This window comes from Ictalurus punctatus, chromosome 10, assembly GCF_001660625.3.
Source record: "Ictalurus punctatus breed USDA103 chromosome 10, Coco_2.0, whole genome shotgun sequence".
Lineage (NCBI taxonomy): Eukaryota > Metazoa > Chordata > Actinopteri > Siluriformes > Ictaluridae > Ictalurus > Ictalurus punctatus.
The window spans coordinates 22,914,255-22,933,828 of NC_030425.2; the positions used below are offsets into that span (position 1 = coordinate 22,914,255).

General features: G+C 39.9%; 2 protein-coding genes across 5 annotated transcripts; one reads left to right on the plus strand and one right to left on the minus strand.

Moving 5' to 3' along the window:
- Positions 1–520: 520 nt before the first annotated feature.
- Positions 521–8,321, plus strand: cfap410 (cilia and flagella associated protein 410). Of its 3 annotated transcripts, XR_008397091.1 has the most exons (8): positions 1,136–1,320; positions 1,596–1,614; positions 1,700–1,746; positions 1,882–2,111; positions 2,635–2,779; positions 5,833–5,920; positions 6,082–7,760; positions 7,856–8,321. XR_008397091.1 is itself a non-coding variant. In XM_017478841.3 (7 exons), exons 1-7 carry the CDS (start codon positions 558–560, stop codon positions 6,217–6,219), a joined length of 741 nt encoding a protein of 246 aa, XP_017334330.1. In that variant the 5' UTR covers positions 521–557; the 3' UTR covers positions 6,220–8,321. The 3 variants fall into 3 exon arrangements, 2 of the variants coding, with proteins under 2 accessions (XP_017334330.1, XP_017334329.1); XM_017478841.3 differs by lacking the exon at positions 1,136–1,320 and adding an exon at positions 521–631 and having other exon boundaries at positions 6,082–8,321; XM_017478840.3 differs by having other exon boundaries at positions 6,082–8,321.
- On the minus strand, positions 6,656–16,613 carry orc2 (origin recognition complex, subunit 2). 2 transcript variants are annotated; one of them, XM_017478838.3, is made up of 17 exons: positions 16,386–16,613; positions 16,135–16,240; positions 15,100–15,243; positions 14,867–14,953; positions 13,472–13,564; positions 13,321–13,352; positions 13,171–13,228; positions 12,668–12,864; positions 11,995–12,093; positions 11,782–11,891; positions 11,508–11,640; positions 10,062–10,158; positions 9,794–9,940; positions 9,430–9,601; positions 8,737–8,798; positions 8,479–8,597; positions 6,656–7,915 (listed from the first exon to the last, which is right to left on the minus strand). In XM_017478838.3, the coding sequence occupies exons 2-17, from the start codon at positions 16,229–16,231 to the stop codon at positions 7,832–7,834; spliced, it is 1,731 nt and encodes a 576-aa protein (XP_017334327.1). In that variant the 5' UTR covers positions 16,232–16,240; positions 16,386–16,613; the 3' UTR covers positions 6,656–7,831. The 2 variants fall into 2 exon arrangements, with proteins under 2 accessions (XP_017334327.1, XP_053539174.1); XM_053683199.1 differs by lacking the exons at positions 16,135–16,240; positions 16,386–16,613 and having other exon boundaries at positions 15,071–15,146.
- Positions 16,614–19,574: the final 2,961 nt, after the last annotated feature.

Genomic DNA, 19,574 nt, shown 5'->3' on the forward strand with positions numbered 1-19,574 from the left:
GTTTACTAAATGCAAACTTGAATATCAGTATTATTTCTATAGTAGGAGGAGTTAATCACCATATCTGGGTCAATCGAGGTCCTCCTACTTACACTTAATGATATATACTGCAGAGCTTTGCGTAATATTCAGCATTTACTTGTATTTATTAGACCAGTTGTTCGTGCTGACAACAGTTCACATGGATCATCTGACAAATAGTGGATTAATTGTGTAGCAGAAGTGGAGGTTAAAACATGCAGCCACCCTTTCAGATGAAGTGGTTGTGGGATTTTAAGTGGGTTGCAACATCTGAGCCTCTTTATCAACAGCAACACATTCCAGGCTCTTCTGAAACTGCTTATGCATTAACCTTTACTCTTGTGGGGGAATAATGCAATTATTAAAATGCGTGAAAAATCGTTCATTTTGATTTGCATTCGCTTAAATGCACAGCTAAAAATAAAGATAAAATGACTGTAAATTCGCTTCTAGTTGCCCTATTTTTTAAGCCACGACACAAATAAACGCATGTGAAATGTCGCCTTCTAGCGGTTTTGTGAGGAGTTGCATTGCGCATGCGCAATGTCGCTTGTTTGGCACTAACCGCTGTGACGTGTGGCAACCAAGCAAGCTATATAGAATACTTCAGGTAACTAGGAATGATGTACAAGTTGTAGTATTTTAAACTATGACACAAAACACGTGTGTGAGGTGTCGATTTAATTAAATTCAGTGAGCTTCATTGACAGATAATTAAAGGAGTTGCAGTATTGAAATGCTGTAGTATTGTAAGTGTTACGAAATGTTATGAAATTATCCCTCTAACGGTTTGGTTTGGTATTGCAACCCTCCCGACAAGCGCATGCGCAATGTCACTTGTTTGACTAACGCTAACGTTAAGTGATGTGATGGCTACCAAGCAAGCTAGATTGTCTTTAGGATTTATATGGAGTACTTCAGGTAACTAGAAATATGCTGTGCTAGTTGCCTTATTTTAACCTATGACACAGATGTCAATAATTAAATTCAGTGACCTTTATTGACAGATCATTACAAGAATTACAGTATTGCCAAATTGTTACGAAATGTTATGAAATGTCTCCCTCAAGCGGTTTTATTTGGTATTTTAGCCGGTGTTCAGGCGCATGCGCAATGTCGCTTGCTTGACAGTAACGCTAAGTGATGTCATGGCTACCAAGCAAGCTAGTTTGTCTTCAAGGTTTATATAGAAATATTTGAGCTAATACGGTGCAACTCCAAAATGAAATTAACTCGGAAACTTGTTCTCTCACGGGCCAAGGCGTCGGACCTTGAAAGCGTAAAAAAGTTGAATTGCTGGTATGTTGTGCTTTATTTAGCTAGTTTTGATTAACTTCACTAGCTGCGCACCTAACACAGGCTAGCTAGCTAACAGAACAAGTAAGTTTAGCACCAGCAGCCAGTCTAAAGATAAAGCCACTTAATTTAGTGAAAGTCATTTAGGCTGCTTCGGGGAAATAGTTCTTTTACACACATGAAGTAGGCTGCATTTATTTTGGCAACTTTTCCATATGGAAAATGATTACATTTGATTACATTTCTATCCTACTCAAAATATGAATTCTGTGTTGTAGGGGCTGCAACCTGTCAGATGTAAGTACTTTTCCAAGGTTTTATCATGCTTATATTTGTTCTTTATTTCTTCCGGAAATGATTTTGTGATGATGTGAATCCTCAGATCTCAATATTCACTGAAATTCCCAATGTTGAAGTCTTAACATTAAGGTAGGATTGCTATAGTGTTACTGTTCTTGATATATTACTTTTAACAGAGAATAATTTTCTGCATCTCTTCGGTTATTTCTCGTAAATCCACTTTCAGGTATTTCAAACGAGTCGATTGTCATTTCTGTTTCTCAGTGCCAATAACATATCCTCTCTGGAGCACATCGCCAACTGTCAGCATCTGACCGAGCTCTACCTGAGGCGGAACGACATCCAGAGTCTTTCAGAGCTGAGCCATCTTAAAAACCTCACCTGTCTCAAAGTTCTGTGGCTGGCGGAGAACCCATGCTGCGACCCAGACCCGGTGAAGTACCGTTTGACAGTGTTGAGGAACTTGCCTTGTCTGCAAAAACTAGACAACCAGGGTGGGTAGGAGTGAGACAGATGCTAAGCTCTAAAACTCCAAATCAGTGATGCCACGCTCATATCTTTCCTACATTGTTTTTGTCATTTGTATTCGTGCATTTCTTGATTAAACACACCCAATTCAACATCACATTTTATATATATATATATATATATATATATATATATATATATATATGTGTGTGTATATATATATATATATATATATATATATATATATATATAGCTTCAAGCGTGTTTGTTCTGCAGAATCTTCTAAGACATTTTCTAAGCTTCAGCACCATGTAGATGGAAAAAGGGAACCAGTGTGATACCATTACTACCTTCAGTTATATTCTACATTGTGATTCAGCTCAAAGTTAAATCTATCCCCTAACTTATCTTGTCTTATGCCCCAACTCATTATTTGCAGTTTTCGAATGAGAAGTAAGAACTTACTGTACTCGTAGTGATGAGGTTTTATTTTATATGACTGTTCCCTTAACCACTTCCTTTAATGGCACCTCTTTTTTTGTTGTTCAGTTGTGACTGAAGAAGAGCTTGCACTTGCTTTGGAAGGTGAGGAAGTGATCACTCCTCCAGGTCCTGCCACAGCCAGTTCTACCAATGGCCTCACAGAGGCAGACTCCGAGTACGACCCTCTCAATTACAGTATGGAGGAGACCAAGTGAGTTGATACCGTGCCTTTTTAGTCTTTGGACTGTTCAAGACGAGTTTACATACCCTACTTGGAACTTTGTCTATACAGCAGTGTTTAGGAAAAGGGGAAAAAAAACTCCTTCAAACTCAAGATTGTGGAAAAATAGTGGGATAGATTGTGGAATTAAATCTGCTTCCAGGGCAGGGAGCTGTCGCTCCAAATCTCACTAGCTAATGAGAGTAAATCCTGTTAAGCCCTGCCCACAAGAGAGATTTGTGCCAGAATGGCAAATGTAAATGTGGAGCATAAATGGAAACTCTGGCAGCATGTTCAGAAACCACGATTAGTGAACGAAGCTTAGAAAACTGTTAACAAAGAATGCTGTTTATTTAAAAACCATGTTAAATTTTTGCCACTGAGTTCACAGTTTTCAGTTTCAGAGTGTTTTTTCTTCTTTCATTCCATTGTATATACAGTGAGGGAAAAAAGTATTTGATCCCCTGCTGATTTTGTATGTTTGCCCACTGACAAAGAAATGATCATTCTATAATTTTAATGGTAGTTGTATTTGAACAGTGAGAGACAGAATAACAACAAAAAAATCCAGAAAAACGCATGTCAAAAATGTTATAAATTGATTTGCATTTTAATGAGGGAAATAAGTATTTGACCCCCTCTGCAAAACATGACTTAGTACTTGGTTTAAAAACCCTTGTTGGCAATCACAGAGGTCAGACGTTTCTTGTAGTTGGCCACCAGGTTTGCACACATCTCAGGAGGGATTTTGTCCCACTCCTCTATGCAGATCTTCTCCAAATCATTAAGGTTTCAAGGCTGACGTTTGGCAACTCGAACCTTCAGCTCTCTCCACAGATTTTCTATGGGATTTAGGTCTGGAGACTGGCTAGGCCACTCCAGGACCTTAATGTGCTTCTTCTTGAGCCACTCCTTTGTTGCCTTGGCCGTGTGTTTTGGGTCATTGTCATGCTGGAATACCCATCCACGACCCATTTTCAATGCCCTGTCTGAGGGAAGGAGGTTTTCACCCAAGATTTGACGGTACATGGCCCCGTCCATCGTCCCTTTGATGCGGTGAAGTTGTCCTGTCCCCTTAGCAGAAAAAAAACCCCAAAGCATAATGTTTCCACCTCCATGTTTGACGGTGAGGATGGTGTTCCAGGGGTCATAGGCAGCATTCATCCTCCTCCAAACACGGCGAGTGGAGTTGATGCCAAAGAGCTCCATTTTGGTCTCATCTGACCACAACACTTTCACCCAGTTGTCCTCTGAATCATTCAGATGTTCAGTGGCAAACTTCAGACGGACATGTATATGTGCTTTCTTGAGCAGCGGACCTTGCGCGTGCTGCAGGATTTCAGTCCTTCACAGCGTAGTGTGTTACCAATTGTTTTCTTGGTGACTATGGTCCCAGCTGCCTTGAGATCATTGACAAGATCCTACCGCGTAGTTCTGGGCTGATTCCTCACTGTTCTCATGATCAATGCAACTCCATGAGGTGAGATCTTGCATGGAGCCCCAGGCTGAGGGAGATTGACAGTTCTTTTGTGCTTCTTCCATTTGCGAATAATCGCACCAACTGTTGTCCCCTTCTCACCAAGCTGCTTGGCAATGGTCTTGTAGCCCATTCCAGACTTGTGTAGGTCTACAATCCTGTCCCTGACATCCTTGGAGAGCTCTTTGGTCTTGGCCATGGTGGAGAGTTTGGAATCTGATTGATTGATTGCTTCTGTGGACAGGTGTCTTTTATACAGGTAACAAACTGATATTAGGAGCACTCCCTTTAAGAGTGTGCTCCTAATCTCAGCTCGTTACCTGTATAAAAGACACCTGGGAGCCAGAAATCTTTCTGATTGAGAGGGGGTCAAATACTTTTTTCCCTCATTAAAATGCAAATTAATTTATAAAATTTTTGACATGCGTTTTTCTGGATTTTTTTGTTGTTATTCTGTCTCTCACTGTTCAAATACAACTACCATTAAAATTATAGACTGATCATTTCTTTGTCAGTGGGCAAACGTACAAAATCAGCAGGGGATCAAATACTTTTTTCCTTCACTGTATATTTTTAATTTCTTGAGAAGTTACGTTCAGTACTTTTGGCACAAATTTAATTCCATAAGAGATGAGAAAAGGTAGCTATTAGTGATATTAGTCTTTTTGGGGACACCTATTCCTGTTTTGTTTTTACATGGATATTTCAACTTTGATCTCCATCTCGGTCACTGTTGCTCCATCAGAGCTATGTTATTATTTATATATTGGCCACCATATTGGCCTTTGTAACAAAATTGCAGGGACTTGCAAATAAAAAAAAAAGAAATTACAGTTTCTTCCTTTTATTCTCAGACCTGCCTCAGAAGTTCCTGATCATAGCTTCCTCTCCTATAAATGCAGTTCTGTCTTTACCTGATACAACACAGGCTCCATGGTCTTTTGAAAATATTGCAAGGCATTGTTATTCCAATGCTCTTACACAACCCACCATTAACCACTGTCTAAAATACAGAAAAAATCATCAATACAGTGACAGAAGAATAGTACGCTTTATACAATCAAACAAGGAATACCACTATCAAACACTTTATTAGGTAAACTATACTAATACTGGGTCAGGCTTCCCTTTGCTCTCAAAACAGCCTCAATTCTTCATGGCATGGATTCCAGAAGATGATGGAAACACTCCTTTGAGATTCAGGTCCATGTTGACATGATTGCATTGTGCAAATCCTGCAGTTTTCAGGTGCACTTTCATGCTGCGATTCTCCCGTACTACCACATCCCCAAGATGTTCTACTGGATTCAGATCTGGTGACTTGGAAGAACACTGAAGAACGTGGGACTCATTAGAACATGAGAACGTTACCTGAAGCTGCTGCCATGTCACTGCCGGTCTAAATAATTGCATGAATGAATAGGTGTGCCTAATAAAGTGCTTGACGAGTGTATTTTTTTTTTGTGTGCTATGCCAAGTTTAATGACTATCCTTTATACCAGGTTCAGGTTAACTTGCTGCTAATTGAAAATTTGAGGGATTGAGTGTTTTTTTGTTTTGTCTTCAGTAAAATCCCTGTGCAGTTGGGGATGAAGCCATTGCCTAGAGATAAATTTTCATCTTCACGAGAAGCAGGGGCCTCCCTGAAGAAAAAGGTCAGTCTGCATTTAACATTATATCTAATTTCCCATCTGTTTGAACCTGGCAGGTGTGTAGCTTTCTTGTATAGTGTTGCAACTGATTAGAACTTGATTCACAATCTTGTATTATTAGCATTAATGATTTCAAACATACTAATGTGCGCATGTATGTTTAGAGTCACACTCTGGAAGCTGTACTGCTCCTGCTGAAAGACCTGGACATGGAGGAGCTGAAAACTGTTCAGTGTGCCACAGAGAACAAACTCAGAGCTCGCAGTAGACAGAAAGAGAAAATAGCAATTGCTCAGCACTGAATAAGTGCTACTGCATGCAGAACGACTAACAACATAAAATAGCTTTTTGATATAAAAGAATCCAGGTTGATATTTTTACAGACATTGTTGCCAGACTAAAATAAACTCCCTGGTCAGCAACAAATACAAGATGTGAGAAATAAATGGAAAAATCAACATGAAGTGTCTTTAGTAATGATAGTAAGCCATGGGCCAATAACTACCTGTCTCAGTGCTGCACAGGAAGGACGACGAACACCATTCTTCCAAAAGAAATTCCCTCAACTGGTGTTATGTTTCTCATACAGTGCTACAAAGTTGACTATAGGTGTTCATCAGCGTTGAGATCTGGTGAGCATGACGGCCATAGCATCTAGCTGAAATCATTTTCACACCCATCAGACCATTCAGTGAGCCTACATGTCCTGTTAATGGGGCGGAGTCATCTTGAAAGAGACCACTCCCATTAAGATAGAAATAGAACAGCATGGATGAGCCACTGGTTTCTCCATTAATTTGTCACCAAAATGTATGTATAGCTTACACACTATATTGGCAAAAGTTTGTGGACACCTGACCATCACACCCATGTGTGTTTGTTGAACATCCCGTCCCAGATTTAGTCCCCCTTTGCTGTTATAGTAACCTCCACTCCCCTGGGAAGTTTTCTTTAGATTTTGGAGTGTGGTTATGGAGATTTATGAGCATTAAAGATGGTCAGGTACTGATGTTGGGTGAGGAAACCTGGGGTGTTATCTGTATTCCAGTTCATCCCAGAGGTATTCAGTGGGGTAGAGGTGCAGAACACTCCAGTTCTTCCACTCCAACCTTGACAGACCATGTCTTCATGGAGCTCGTTTTGTGCACAAGGGCACTGTCATGCTGTAACAGGCTTGGGCCTGTTAATTCCAGTGAAGGCAAATTGGAAATGCTACAGCATACAAAGACATCATTTACAATGGTGTGTTTCCACCTTTGTGGCAAGAATTTGGAGAAAGCTCACATATAGGTGTGATGGTCAGGTGTCCTCAAACCTTTGGTCATATATTATGTGTGCACATATATGCTAATTTAAAAATAGCTTCACAGAGAAATTATTAGTAAACTCTACTTTTTACAGACATGATCATTGTAACAAAACAGAATTATGGCTTCTGCTGTATTGCTTTTCCTGGTATTAATTTAGCATTTCCTGTTCGTATCTTGTTTAAACGGATCTAAGCCTGCGTATCGCATTAGGATCGGTCTAACATCTGATTGTTACCAAGTTACTTGTATATGTGTATTATGATGGTATTGCAGGAATGTGACTATAAATGTATATTTACTGAACATATTTTTATATGTAAATAAATTGCAATGCATCATATTTATTACATATCTGTACATACTACATACCGTTTACAAAAAGTGTCCATGATTTTACGTTTCAGTACTTGAAGTACTTGAGTTGATTCATTTCAGTTGGACTTCTACAGTGCATGAAGACCTCTGAACTACCCAGCATGCAGTATGGCGATCTGTGCCAGCTTACTGCTGCCTATCCATGGTAGTCAGAACAGGTACAGTAAAACACTATTCATAGACAGGTGGCCAGTCCTCAAAACAGTACTTTAATCTCTTTCCGCTCCGATTACTCAACATCCTCTTTCTCCAGGAAGTCTGTGAGAGTTCCCGCATCCACAGGGATCAGAAGGTACTCTATTCCATCAGCTCCCTGCAAAATAAAATAACATATGTTAATTTACAGGACAGAAACCCCCTTTTTAATGTCTTGTATTGATTTATTATGAAAAAGTAACATCTACTGTTTCACTGCTGACTTCAATATACATTTAGCTCGCATAACACTTCCTGCAAATAGACACGCATGCGCATATTCTCTGCTCTGGGTCAATAAATTCATGACAAATTCCATGTTGGTGTAATTAGGGCTTGGCAATATAATCAATATAATATCAACATTGTGATAAATTATTACACAATACACTAAGACATTGTTGGTATGGTGATGTATTTTTTGTTGTTTTTAATAATTATTGAATGGAGGTCGTTGATTTGATGTAATTCTTTTTGTAGTTTCTTCTTTGTCTTTGTAGGCATTAAAGAAAAGTATTATCGAAGTCAGTTTAATGTTTTTTTTATTTTTATTACTGTTTTGTGGACAGTTTGTTGGCTAAATTATATATCATTATACACATCATGTGTCGTAGAAATGTCCTCAAGTATCGTGATATGATATTTTTGTCATATCGCCCAGCCCTAGGTGTACTGGTTCACCTTCTTGGTGCGGATCAGCTTATGATCCCGGAACTCTGTCAGTTGAGTCCTCAGCGTGATGTCACTGTTCACCAGGAAGGCCTCACGACAGCGCTGGTAAAAATCTTGAAAAGACAAACCTGAACACAAATCATAATGGAAACGTGAAAAGAAAGCTAGCAAAGCAAAGGGGGAAAATTGAGAAACTGCTCCAAAAAGTGACACGAGAACATGGCCGACTGATTGACTTCTTAAATAGTGTAAAGTCTACTGTTTTACCTGAATAGGAAGGATTGTCTTTGTTCTCCAGCTGGAATTCAGCCAGTAGTTTGAAGATCCCTCTGTGAACAAGAGCACACAGAATTATCTTTTGAGACTACGGTCATTTCTTATCGAAACCTGAAAACCTACAAAGACAGGCCATACCCACATACAACAGCAGTAACAGTCACATGCGGAAACAAACTGGGACATTCATCGCTGACTTTTAACTTGTGAATGAGAAGGCAGAGTAAAGGGGTGGTCACACTACACTTTCCGTTCCACTGACTTCCATTTATATGCATGCGAATGCTGGAGACCAGAAACACAAGCTTTGTGTGAAGAAAATTCGCATTTTGCTGCGTTCCAAAGTTCAAGTTTGGTGAACTCTGACCTGAGAATTCGTATCATGTCACCTCTTCAGAAGGATTATAGCGGTGTCGCACCATCCGGTTTTATGGCGTTTTATACAACACAGCTTTAAAAGAATATAAAATCAACATCAAAGGAGAAGTTGGCTGGATTGTGGAGTCACTGCATACAGGAACAGATGGTATATTTTAACACTGGCGTGTGATATCATATCCGGTCGCCACGGTCTCCAAAGAAATTCCGCATGCTGAAAGTCTGGGGTGACCGCTGCTTAAGGCTGCAAAAAACTGCGTGTGGCGTCAGGCGTAGAGTTGTGTGTTTGTGCGTCTGGTGCAGTACCTGGCGTTTGGTGTGAGACTACGCAGGACATGTGTGAGCGAGCTAAGAGCCAGCGCTCCTGTCTGCTGCACCAGGAGAGAGTTCTCGTACGACGTCTCTTCTGTGTACGGCAGGAAGGTAGTCGTCTCGTACCACAGCCAGTTAAACACACACATCTTCGATTGGTCCCACACTAAACAATAACACAGCCAAGATAACAGTGAACATCTCAAATACACCAACGAACTGGTAGATAAGACTTAACATATCAAAAGACGTCTTAAAGTCAGTATAAAAAGTCATGAACAGAGTCATGTGACCTGAAGGACCACATTCTGAGACGCAGATAAAATAATTCCCATATAGTGTTAGTGTGAAAACAGACCGAGAGGGGCGTTGATGTGATCTATGGAGGCGAGCAGGTGCATGTTGGGAATGGAGGCCAGCTGCCCAAGCGCCTGCTGGTTCTTCTCACCACGCAGCATGGGGCCATCAATGTTGTGGATGATCAGGTAGATGTGGTTGTCCGGGTCTAGTAAGAACACACAAAATGATCCCACATCAATCAGCATCATAACACTTTACCAGTGATTAATGGACTGAGGATTAATGTAAAAGTTGTATACAATGCAATGTGAATATCTGAAGAGAACCTTTTCTAAGGGTTTTCACAATGAAGTTTATTTGGTCCACTGGGGTGCGAAAACTCCCATCATGCTCCAGCATCTCGCTGGTGATGGCATTTAAGATCTGTCAAAGTGGAATGTCACAATGTGAGGGGAAGAAAAAAAAAAAATTAGGCACAATGTGACTCCTCCATATGTTCAGTCGGATCAAACTAATATTTGATGCATCTGTGATTAACTTGCATACATCAGCTATGCAAGTTAACCATTATCCCTCTTAATTAGGGGGATTTCTTTTCTTGCATTTCTTAAAGCATAATGAAAAGTCAATTACAAATTCTGTTTCTATCTCTACATATATGGAGAAATCCAAGAAACTTGCACAACCTTAAGCGTTGACTGATCTGGTCTAAAATATTGTATTAAGAAAAATATGTCCTTCTTAATAGTGACAAAAACAAGCCAAAATAAAATGCTGTTACATTGTTTTCATACAGCTTGATCTCTTTCCTTTAAAAGTTGATTTTTTAAAAAACATTTGTCTCAGAATTGAATGCAAATCACTTTGAAATGTAATCATCACAGCTGTATTGAGTTCCACCACAGAACTAAACACATCATTGCGTTTCCTCAAATGAGGTCAAAAGTGTTACATTTTTGTAATAACTGTTCAATGACTTGTGACTGATTCGATACATCAGTAGAAATCAAAATAAACTATTTTGTCCAAATCAAGCAGCCGTAGTATACACAGATCAGCCAGAACATTAAAACCTGCCTAATACTGTGAAGGTCCCCCTTGTACCGGCAAAACAGCTCAGACCAGTCAAGGCATGCACTCCCCATGCTGTGGTATCTGGCACCAAGACATTAACAGCAGATCCTTTAAGTCCTGCAAGTGGCGAGGTGGGGGCTCCATGGACCGGACTTGTTTGTCCAGCACGTCCCACAGATGCGCAATAGGACTGAGATCTGGTAGGTGGTGTTTGTCAAATTAACATCCACATGAATACCAGGACTCAAGGTTTCCCAGCAGAACATTGCCCAGAGCATCATGCTGCCTTCGCTGTCTCGCCTTCGTCCCATAGTGCATCTTGGTGGCATCTCTTCCTCAGGTAAGCGATGAACATGCAAGCACCTGCTTCCAACACATCAAGTTTGAGAACTGACTGTTCATGCTGCCTAATACATCCCACCCCTGAACAAGTGTCATTGTAACAAGATATTGTTCTTCACTTCACCTGTCAGTGGTTTTAATGTTATGGCTGATCGGTGTACATCCAAGCTTAAAAATATGTTCTTGATTTTATTTATTTAGTTATAGATTTTCAGTATTCACAATGCTGAATATAAATCAGTTTGCACTGGTAGGTTGTAAATGAAATCACAATGGAAACTTATGCAGTATTTTCAAAACAAGGTAAAGACCACCTTGCTTTATTAATAAGTTGTGTAATAAAAGCTAAAACGGACCGATTTGAGAGTGATGCTTGGGAAAAAGCCATTGACCACCAGGTGCATGGAATCAGACAGCATGGTAGTGCGGAACTTCTCCAGTAAAAGCTTCTTCGAGCCCAGGCCATACAGCAGGATGTTGAAGCCCATCCTGTTGGCATGTATAGAAAAATACGTTTAGTACAGGTTGTTTACACATCAACATGCTGTCTGTGTGGAATAAAACAGTAACCCAAATAACACGTTTCATAGAAATGCATGCTCACATACACATCTGGATTTTCAACTCAACTGTAACTGCAGCATCCATTTGCTGAAATTGGTCTGGTGTTTTTTATTCAGCTGAGTGATCTCGTCTGTGTAACAGGAGGGCTTTCCATCCAGCAACTGCAGAAGAGTTTCCTACAAGACACAGTTAACATTCCCATCAGTTACACATACATGCAGCATAAATATAACAGCTGTTAGAAGCTGGGTTAATTGTAGACAGCTGAACAGAACTGACCCGATCTAATTTTGGGGTCTGGAGCTTTTGGAGGGTTCTGTCCGACGTGAGCACCTTCGAGCTGCTGTGAGCTTCAAAGTACTCCTCCACCAGGCTGGGCTGGAAGAAGACATGGGTACAGATTTGTGTTCAACATGTTTAGTAGTGTTTTGACAAATAAGCTGCGTTCACGCCATGTCGTAACTACTGTAATTACGAGATTCCGACTTGTTAACAAAAAAAAAAAAAAGTTTTAAGAGTTCATGTCCTCATAGAACTCGTGATTAGAGCTCCGACTTGTAGCACCTGACCGCTGCGAAGTCATATGGAAACTGGTGGCAGCTTCAGCTTTAAAATGTAGTTGTTATCTCATAATATTTCTGTATAATTGACTATTATTAATGTCTTAATAATGCAAGATTAATCTGAAAATAAACGAAAAACATACAATACAGTTTAATGTCATTTTGCAGTTGTCAGCATCATCATCTCACATGGATTCATTTAATTCCAAGTCCGAGGACACGAACAGCTCTGGGTAGAACGTCCGTGTTGTCCTTAAGTAATTATGGTAATTCCGACAAGGCGTAAATGCAGCCATAATTTGGGGTGCATGAAACGATAAGGCGCGAGAAAGACAGTAACCAGACAAACAGCTCTCCATACTCAGCAAAAACCATCAATAGAATCCTACCTCGGGCGTTTTCTTGCTCTTCTTGGCAGGCGTCTTGTAAAGCGCAACAGCTGATGTAGCCGTCTTGCTGGGGGTTTTCGGCTGAGCTCCGCGCTTTTCTCCTTTTTCCTCCTCATCCTCATGTCCGTCCTCGTCCTCCTCCTCCTCAGAGTTTGAGGGGGAGAAATCACTGTCACTGTCTGATTTCAGATTAGGAGCTGAAAAAAAGAAAAGCAAAGCAAACATCAAGCATTGTCAGAAAATGATAATGCAGTGCCAGTCAAAAGTTTTTGTTACACCTGGAGATTAATTCCAGTTTGATCATAATTCATGCAACAGACAAAATAAAATACAGTCTGGCGTTAAAACAAGGGGGAAAATTTTCAGTTAAAGACCTAAATTCTGGAATATTACATTTAAGAAAAGTGTCAAATAATCAGATGTTGAAAAATATTTTGCTGGCAGTCCAGCTTTTTCCATATTCAACTAGTCACTAATCACTGTTTGAAGTGATTTAACCAAACCTGATATTCTCTTTCTCAGTCTGTGTGGGGTCGTGGAAACAAACTGTACTTTCTTCCCCTGAAAAAGACAGTCATCACTAAATAGTAAGCAAACTACATAATGCAAAAAAGTGTGTTTCTCTGCATATAACTGAAAGAAAGAAGCTTTACCTTTTGAGGAGTTTTGTTTTGAGTCACCAACTCTAGAAGTGAGAAGTATACAACAGCAATCATTATAAATATTCATATTGAAGAGGGGAGTCAGAGAGGGAATATGATCATGCCAGAGAAAAAGAGAACTTAAAATAAGTTGGGTGCTCACTCTTGGAAGCACGGGCAGGGCTAGGTGGCTCCTCTGGATTATCGGGAGTGCTAAATGTAACACTTTTTCCAGGAGTGCGTGCCCACTCTGATGCTGAAGTGAAAAAAGGCAATTCAGTAAATGTACAGTATAATAAACAACCACCCTGATAGGTTACGATACATAAGTGTCATGATGTACAGGTCTGCTAACAATCTGCCAACTAAAAATGAAAAACTGAGTTCAGCGATACGTTTATTTAATCTTGACAAAATTTAATTCTTTTTACACCAAAAAAGAGGGGAAAGTTACGTAAGCCCTAAGAGGCCATGCATTATTATTTTCTTTCTTTCTTTCTTGTGTTCTCATGTTCACAACTTAATTTTCTCATGATATCCACATGAAAAACAGTTGCTTTCTCGTGATCTTGACGAAACAAAATGCTGTTTTCTCACGACGTAATTTTATCACGAGAAAATCCCACGCCTTGTGAATGGTCCCATATTTTGTTGCATGCACGTTGGCGTCTTCACCATCGCCACTATAAATTTAATAATAGCCCGCTGTAGAGATGGACTTACCTTGTTGTAAGCCTAACAGTCTCCTTCTCAAGTGTCGGACACTAATGTGGAAGTTGTCCACATTAGTGGGAAATAACGTGAAAAGTACTGTGAAATCACTGACAGATATGGAGGACATGGAGATATTTCAGCTTGAGTGTGTCTCTGATCAAAGTAAAAACCAATTTGTTCATCCATGATGCTGCAGGATTGCACTAAGCTTTTGCTGCCTCCTGAACAATAAAAACGTCATGTTGAGTACACAGAAAAATTTGGTCGTGATCACGGGAAAACATTTTGTTATGTTGAGATTATGAGAAGTTGTGATCACTAAGCTCCTCTTCATTGGACCCACCATTACCACAGGCAATCTCCTCTCTACTCTCAAGGACTCAATTTCAAATTAACTAAAGACTGGCATAGCTCAAAAATCTGTGCTTCTTCCCCCTCCTTTCCTCACTGTATTCACTATAGAGAGTTTCCGAGGGGGAAATATTTTACCCAGAACTTAATTTAGACCATGGTCCCTGCTGTGGAAACACATCGAATACCTCCAAAAGTCCCTAGTTCCTGCAGTGGAAAAGCAGCATGTGTCACACAGCAGGCACTAGCCTGTGATTCTTGCTTATATAGCTCCACCCACCTACAAGGGGTCACTCATTAGGGCCCATATTCATGACCGGTGATATAGCATCTAAAGCGATTCTTTTCACAATGCCTAACTTTGTTCACACCATAGAGTCCCCTCATAAATTTAAAGTCTCCATAAACAAATGATCTAATCAAGGCTGTCAATTTACTATCGGTGTAAAAATAAACATTCTGAGCCCAACTGAATTTTCCTCTCCTCACTTACCCACTTGTGCCATTTTATTGGAGCGTTTAATGGTCTGGAAAGTGAACACCGATGCTCCTGCAGTGGTTGATCCATTCTCATCTCCATCTGCACAACATACAAAACATACAGACAACCAACACTCAGCTAGACGAAGCAACACAAACTACAGGCCAACAAAGCGTGTTCAATAAAAGATGGTACTACATATTAAGTGCATCTCACCTTGTGTACCAGCATTAAGTGCATCTCACCTTGTGTACCAGCACCAAGTGCCTCTACATAGTTTTGCTCATTAAATACACTGTCCTCATCCTCTTCAGCAGGGTCTGCTAATGGCTTTCTAGGACTCTTCAGGCTTACGAGAGTTTGAACTGAACTCCGTGGCGCTTTTGACCCTAAAAGCAGAATTATGATCAGAAAGGTGCTGCGCAGCACAGCACTCTCAATTTCTGTTTAAAACCAGGTGCCAGAATAAGAACAAGGCAGAATATATAAGGTGGACATGACGTACTGTATACAGCGTACAAACACACAGTAGTGAGTCATTTGTTCACAGACTGATAAAATGTGTTTATTACTTAAGAGGTGAAGATATTGAGGAAGTAGGTAGAGTAGAAAAACACCCATCTTTCTAAAACCATTTTTATAATGGTATTATATTAAATCAGAAAGACAGCTTTTAGTTGTAGCACCCCATGATCATGGAATGGTGTCTAAAACTTGTGCAATTTATTTTATCAGAGTTCATGCTATTTATAAGAGATTTTGAATGGCACAGTGGTCCAGCATGTTCGATCCTCAGCTCGGTTTACTATCCATGCCTAGTTTTGCATGCTCTCACCGTGTCTACATGCTTCTTGCTGGTTTTTCAGTTTCCTCCCAAAAACATGACAAGGCTATGTTAAATTTCCAATGAGTGTGTGAAAATGTGTGTGTGAGTGAGAGAGAGAGGGTGTGAGCGAGTGTTGCTCTGCAATAGACTGGTGTCCCATCAAGGGTGTATCAACACCTTGCACCCTGTGTTCCCAGCGCAGGATCCGAGTGCACCTCAACACTGACCAGCAATTACTGAAAATTAATGATTGACTGAAATAATTTAATTGCTTCATAGTGCTGTTATAAGTTTATGTTTATTTATGTCCTGTCTCTGATTGCTGTTTGCGGTAACTATTATGCTTCATTCAATATGACTACCAATGTTAAATAAAAGGTTACAAATTAAATGCATTAAACTATAATAATAAAAGGTTAAGATGGAAGCTTGGTTAGCTGCTCACTCTCAATACCTTCATGTTTCTCCACAATGTGATCCAGAACATCATCATCTCCCACAAACCGCACTTCTAATGCTCCTGACACCACCGTGCGCTTCTGTGGACTCATATTTTACATCTGAAAGTGGAATAAAACATCTCACAGGACGCTCCAACAACGCAATAACTTTCGGGTTTGTTTTTTAAATTTTATTTTACACGGGCTACGCTAGCTCGAAAGCCATGTTTCTATGGTAATGAGCTGTAATTGTGGGCGAGCTCACCCGAGAGGGAAAAACGGCAATTTCATTCAAACGCAGCAGATTCGAGAGTCTTCTCCACACTGGTCTTGGACTGTTAAGTAGTATACACCAATAGCTTCCAAAGAAAAAAAAACAACTTCATATCAAAGGACTCCACATTTATGAGTATGGAGTGACAAGTTACCAACAAGCGTTAACTTTCCGCGCCAACTGAAAAGGTTCTGACCACGTGACCGGAAGCGACGTCTTTTCTGTAGCGCGTGTTTAAAGGGATAGGCCAGTAAGAAAACAAATGTATTTTAGAATAGTGTCCAAATTTCGCCCAAATTGTATTATTTATGGATGCTTGTTGTTGTTATTATTGTTGTTGTTAAATACTATGTTGGCACACACAACATGTTTTTATAATTAGAGCTGGTAATGACACTAAAAAGGACATTAAAATGCATATATTCCACATATTAAACATTACAGTTAAGCCAGTATGTTACACAATGCGTTTTTGCTCTTCCTATATGTAATCGATTTCTAAATATTAAAATACATAAATATTATTACAGGGGCATGGTGGATTACTGGTGTGCACTTTGCCCTGCCAGGGTTGGAGGTTCAGTTCCCACCTCTGCCCTGTGTGCATGGAGTTTGCATGTTCTTCAGGGGTTTCCTCCATGTATTCTGATTTCCTCCCCCAGTCCAAAGACAATCGCTGTAGGCTGATTGGCATTTCTAAAACTGTCTGTAGTGTGTGAGTATGTGTGCAATTCTGCCCTTCAATGGGTTGGCACCTTGTCCAGGGTGTCTCCCGCCTTGTGCCGTGAGTCCCCTAGGATAGTCTCTAAGCTCCAAGTGCCCTGCAACCCTGTGTAGGATAAGTGGTATAGACAAAGGCTGGATGGATAAATATCATTATCACCATCATCTTCAGTAACTGCTTTATTCCAGTCAAGGACCCAGGGCTTATCCCAGAACCAATCTTGGCAAGATAGGAATGTACCATGGATGAGACACCAGTCCATCACAGGGTACCATGCACACACATTCACACCTAGGGGCAATTTAAACTAACAATTCATCTACCGGGTGAAAGGAAACCCACAGAGACACAGAGAAGAACATGTACTAAAATTCCACACAGACAGTATCCTGAGCACAGAATCGAACCAGGGACCTGGAGCTGTAAGCAACACTGTAAAATTAGAACTCTGTGTACTTTTATGACCTTTTATGGTAGATATGACATGTGTTTTGAAATAAATTAATTAATCAAATTCACATAATATAAACCTATGAGAACATGTTTACCTGGGAAACATGGCCTTAACTATACGACTGCATATAACCATAAATTGTTAATAGAGCTGAGCTCCTCCATGTCTTATCAGTAATAACCAGAGCTGAGATTTGCTCCTCAGAGCTGTGCAGTACTCATTCACAAAATGTCATGAGATAATGTCCAGAGCATTCACTGACTGAATGTCACTGACCAGAACTGAAGGATTACATTCAGCCCTTTAGAATAAAGAAGAATAAAACACAGTGTGATGCAAAGGAAAATATGTTATTGCTTCGACTTGTCTGATGGAAAAGGCATTATGTTGTCTGAATACAGTGGGGGAAATAAGTACTGGATGCATCAACATTTTTTTCAGTAAATATATTTCCAATGAGGCTATTCACTTGAAATTTTCAACAGACATCAGTATTAACTCAGGAAATATAAAGAATTCACAACATTAAAGTCCATAAGTAAAGTTATGTGCAATAAAGTGGAATGACACAGGAAAAAAGTGTTGAACACACTAAATGAAATGTATTTCATACTTAGTGGAGAAGCCTTTGTTTGTAATGACATCTTCAAGACACTTCCTGTATGAAGAAATTAATCGGCTGCAGTATTCAGGTGTGATTTTGACCCATTCTTCTAAACATATTGTCTTTAAATCTTGTTTAGTTGTATTCGAGTCAGGTGATTGACTGGGCCGTTCTAACGCCTTGATTTTTTCCCCCTGAAACCAACTGAGAGTTTCCTTTGCTGTATGCTTTGGATCGTTGTCCTGCTGGAAGGTTCATCATCCTGGTGGATGGCAGCAGATTCTTCTCAAGAATCTCCCGGTAAAGGGCTCCATTCATCGTTCCTTCAATTATATGAAGTCTGCCAGTACCATGCGATGAAAAACAGCCCCACACCATGATGCTTCCACCTCCAAACTTCACTGTTGTTATAGTTATGTGTATTGAAATTTTTCCCCCAACCATGGTGGGTAGTATAACAGCCAAAAAGTTCAATTTTGTTCTCGTCTGATCAGACTACACTCTGCCAGTATTTCATAGGCTTGTCCAAATGACTTGTAGCAAACTTTAAACGAGCTTCGACATGCCTTTTCTTTAGTAATGGAGTCTTGCGAGGTGAGTGTGAGCAGTGGAGTGCATTGCCTATTGTTTTCTCTGTGACGATGGCACCTGCTGCCTCCATGTGTTTCTGGAGCCCTTTCTGAGTAGTCCTTGGCTCTTGGGCTATTCTTCTGACTTTTCTTCTGACTCCCTGATCAGAAATCTTGCGAGGAGTTCCTGTGTGTGGCCAGTTGATGACGGAGGGATGTCGTTTCCACTTGCGGATAATGGCCCCAGTGGTGCATAGTGGAAGATTAAGAAGTTTTGAAATACATCTGTATCTGATTCCATCAATATTTTTTTGCAACAATAAGGTTGTGAAAGTCTTGGGAGAGCGCTTTGCTTTTACTCATCATGAGATGTTTCTTGTGTGACACCTTGGAAATGAAAAGCCTTTTTATAGACCATCAATTTACTAACCCAGCTGAGATTAATTTGCACAGATAGGATATAATTATTTACGTATTTCAGCCGGTTCCTTGACTTACCTTGCCTTGGAGAACTGCTTTTTCTTAGCGTGTTCAATACTTTTTTCCTGTCATTCCACTTTATTACACATAACTTTATTTATGGACTTTAATGTTGTGAATTCTATATATTTCCTGATTTCATGAGTTAATACTGATGTCTGATGAAAATTTCATGTGAATAGAATCTTTGGAAATATAATTACTGAAATAAATGTTGACACATCCAATACCTATTTCCCCCACTGTAAGTATTTATTAGATATAGTTGTTAGAGGCTGTTTTTTGCGCAGATTCTAAATGCTGTGGAAATTTTTGCTGCTTATGGTTAAGTCAAGCTTTTTGTCACACA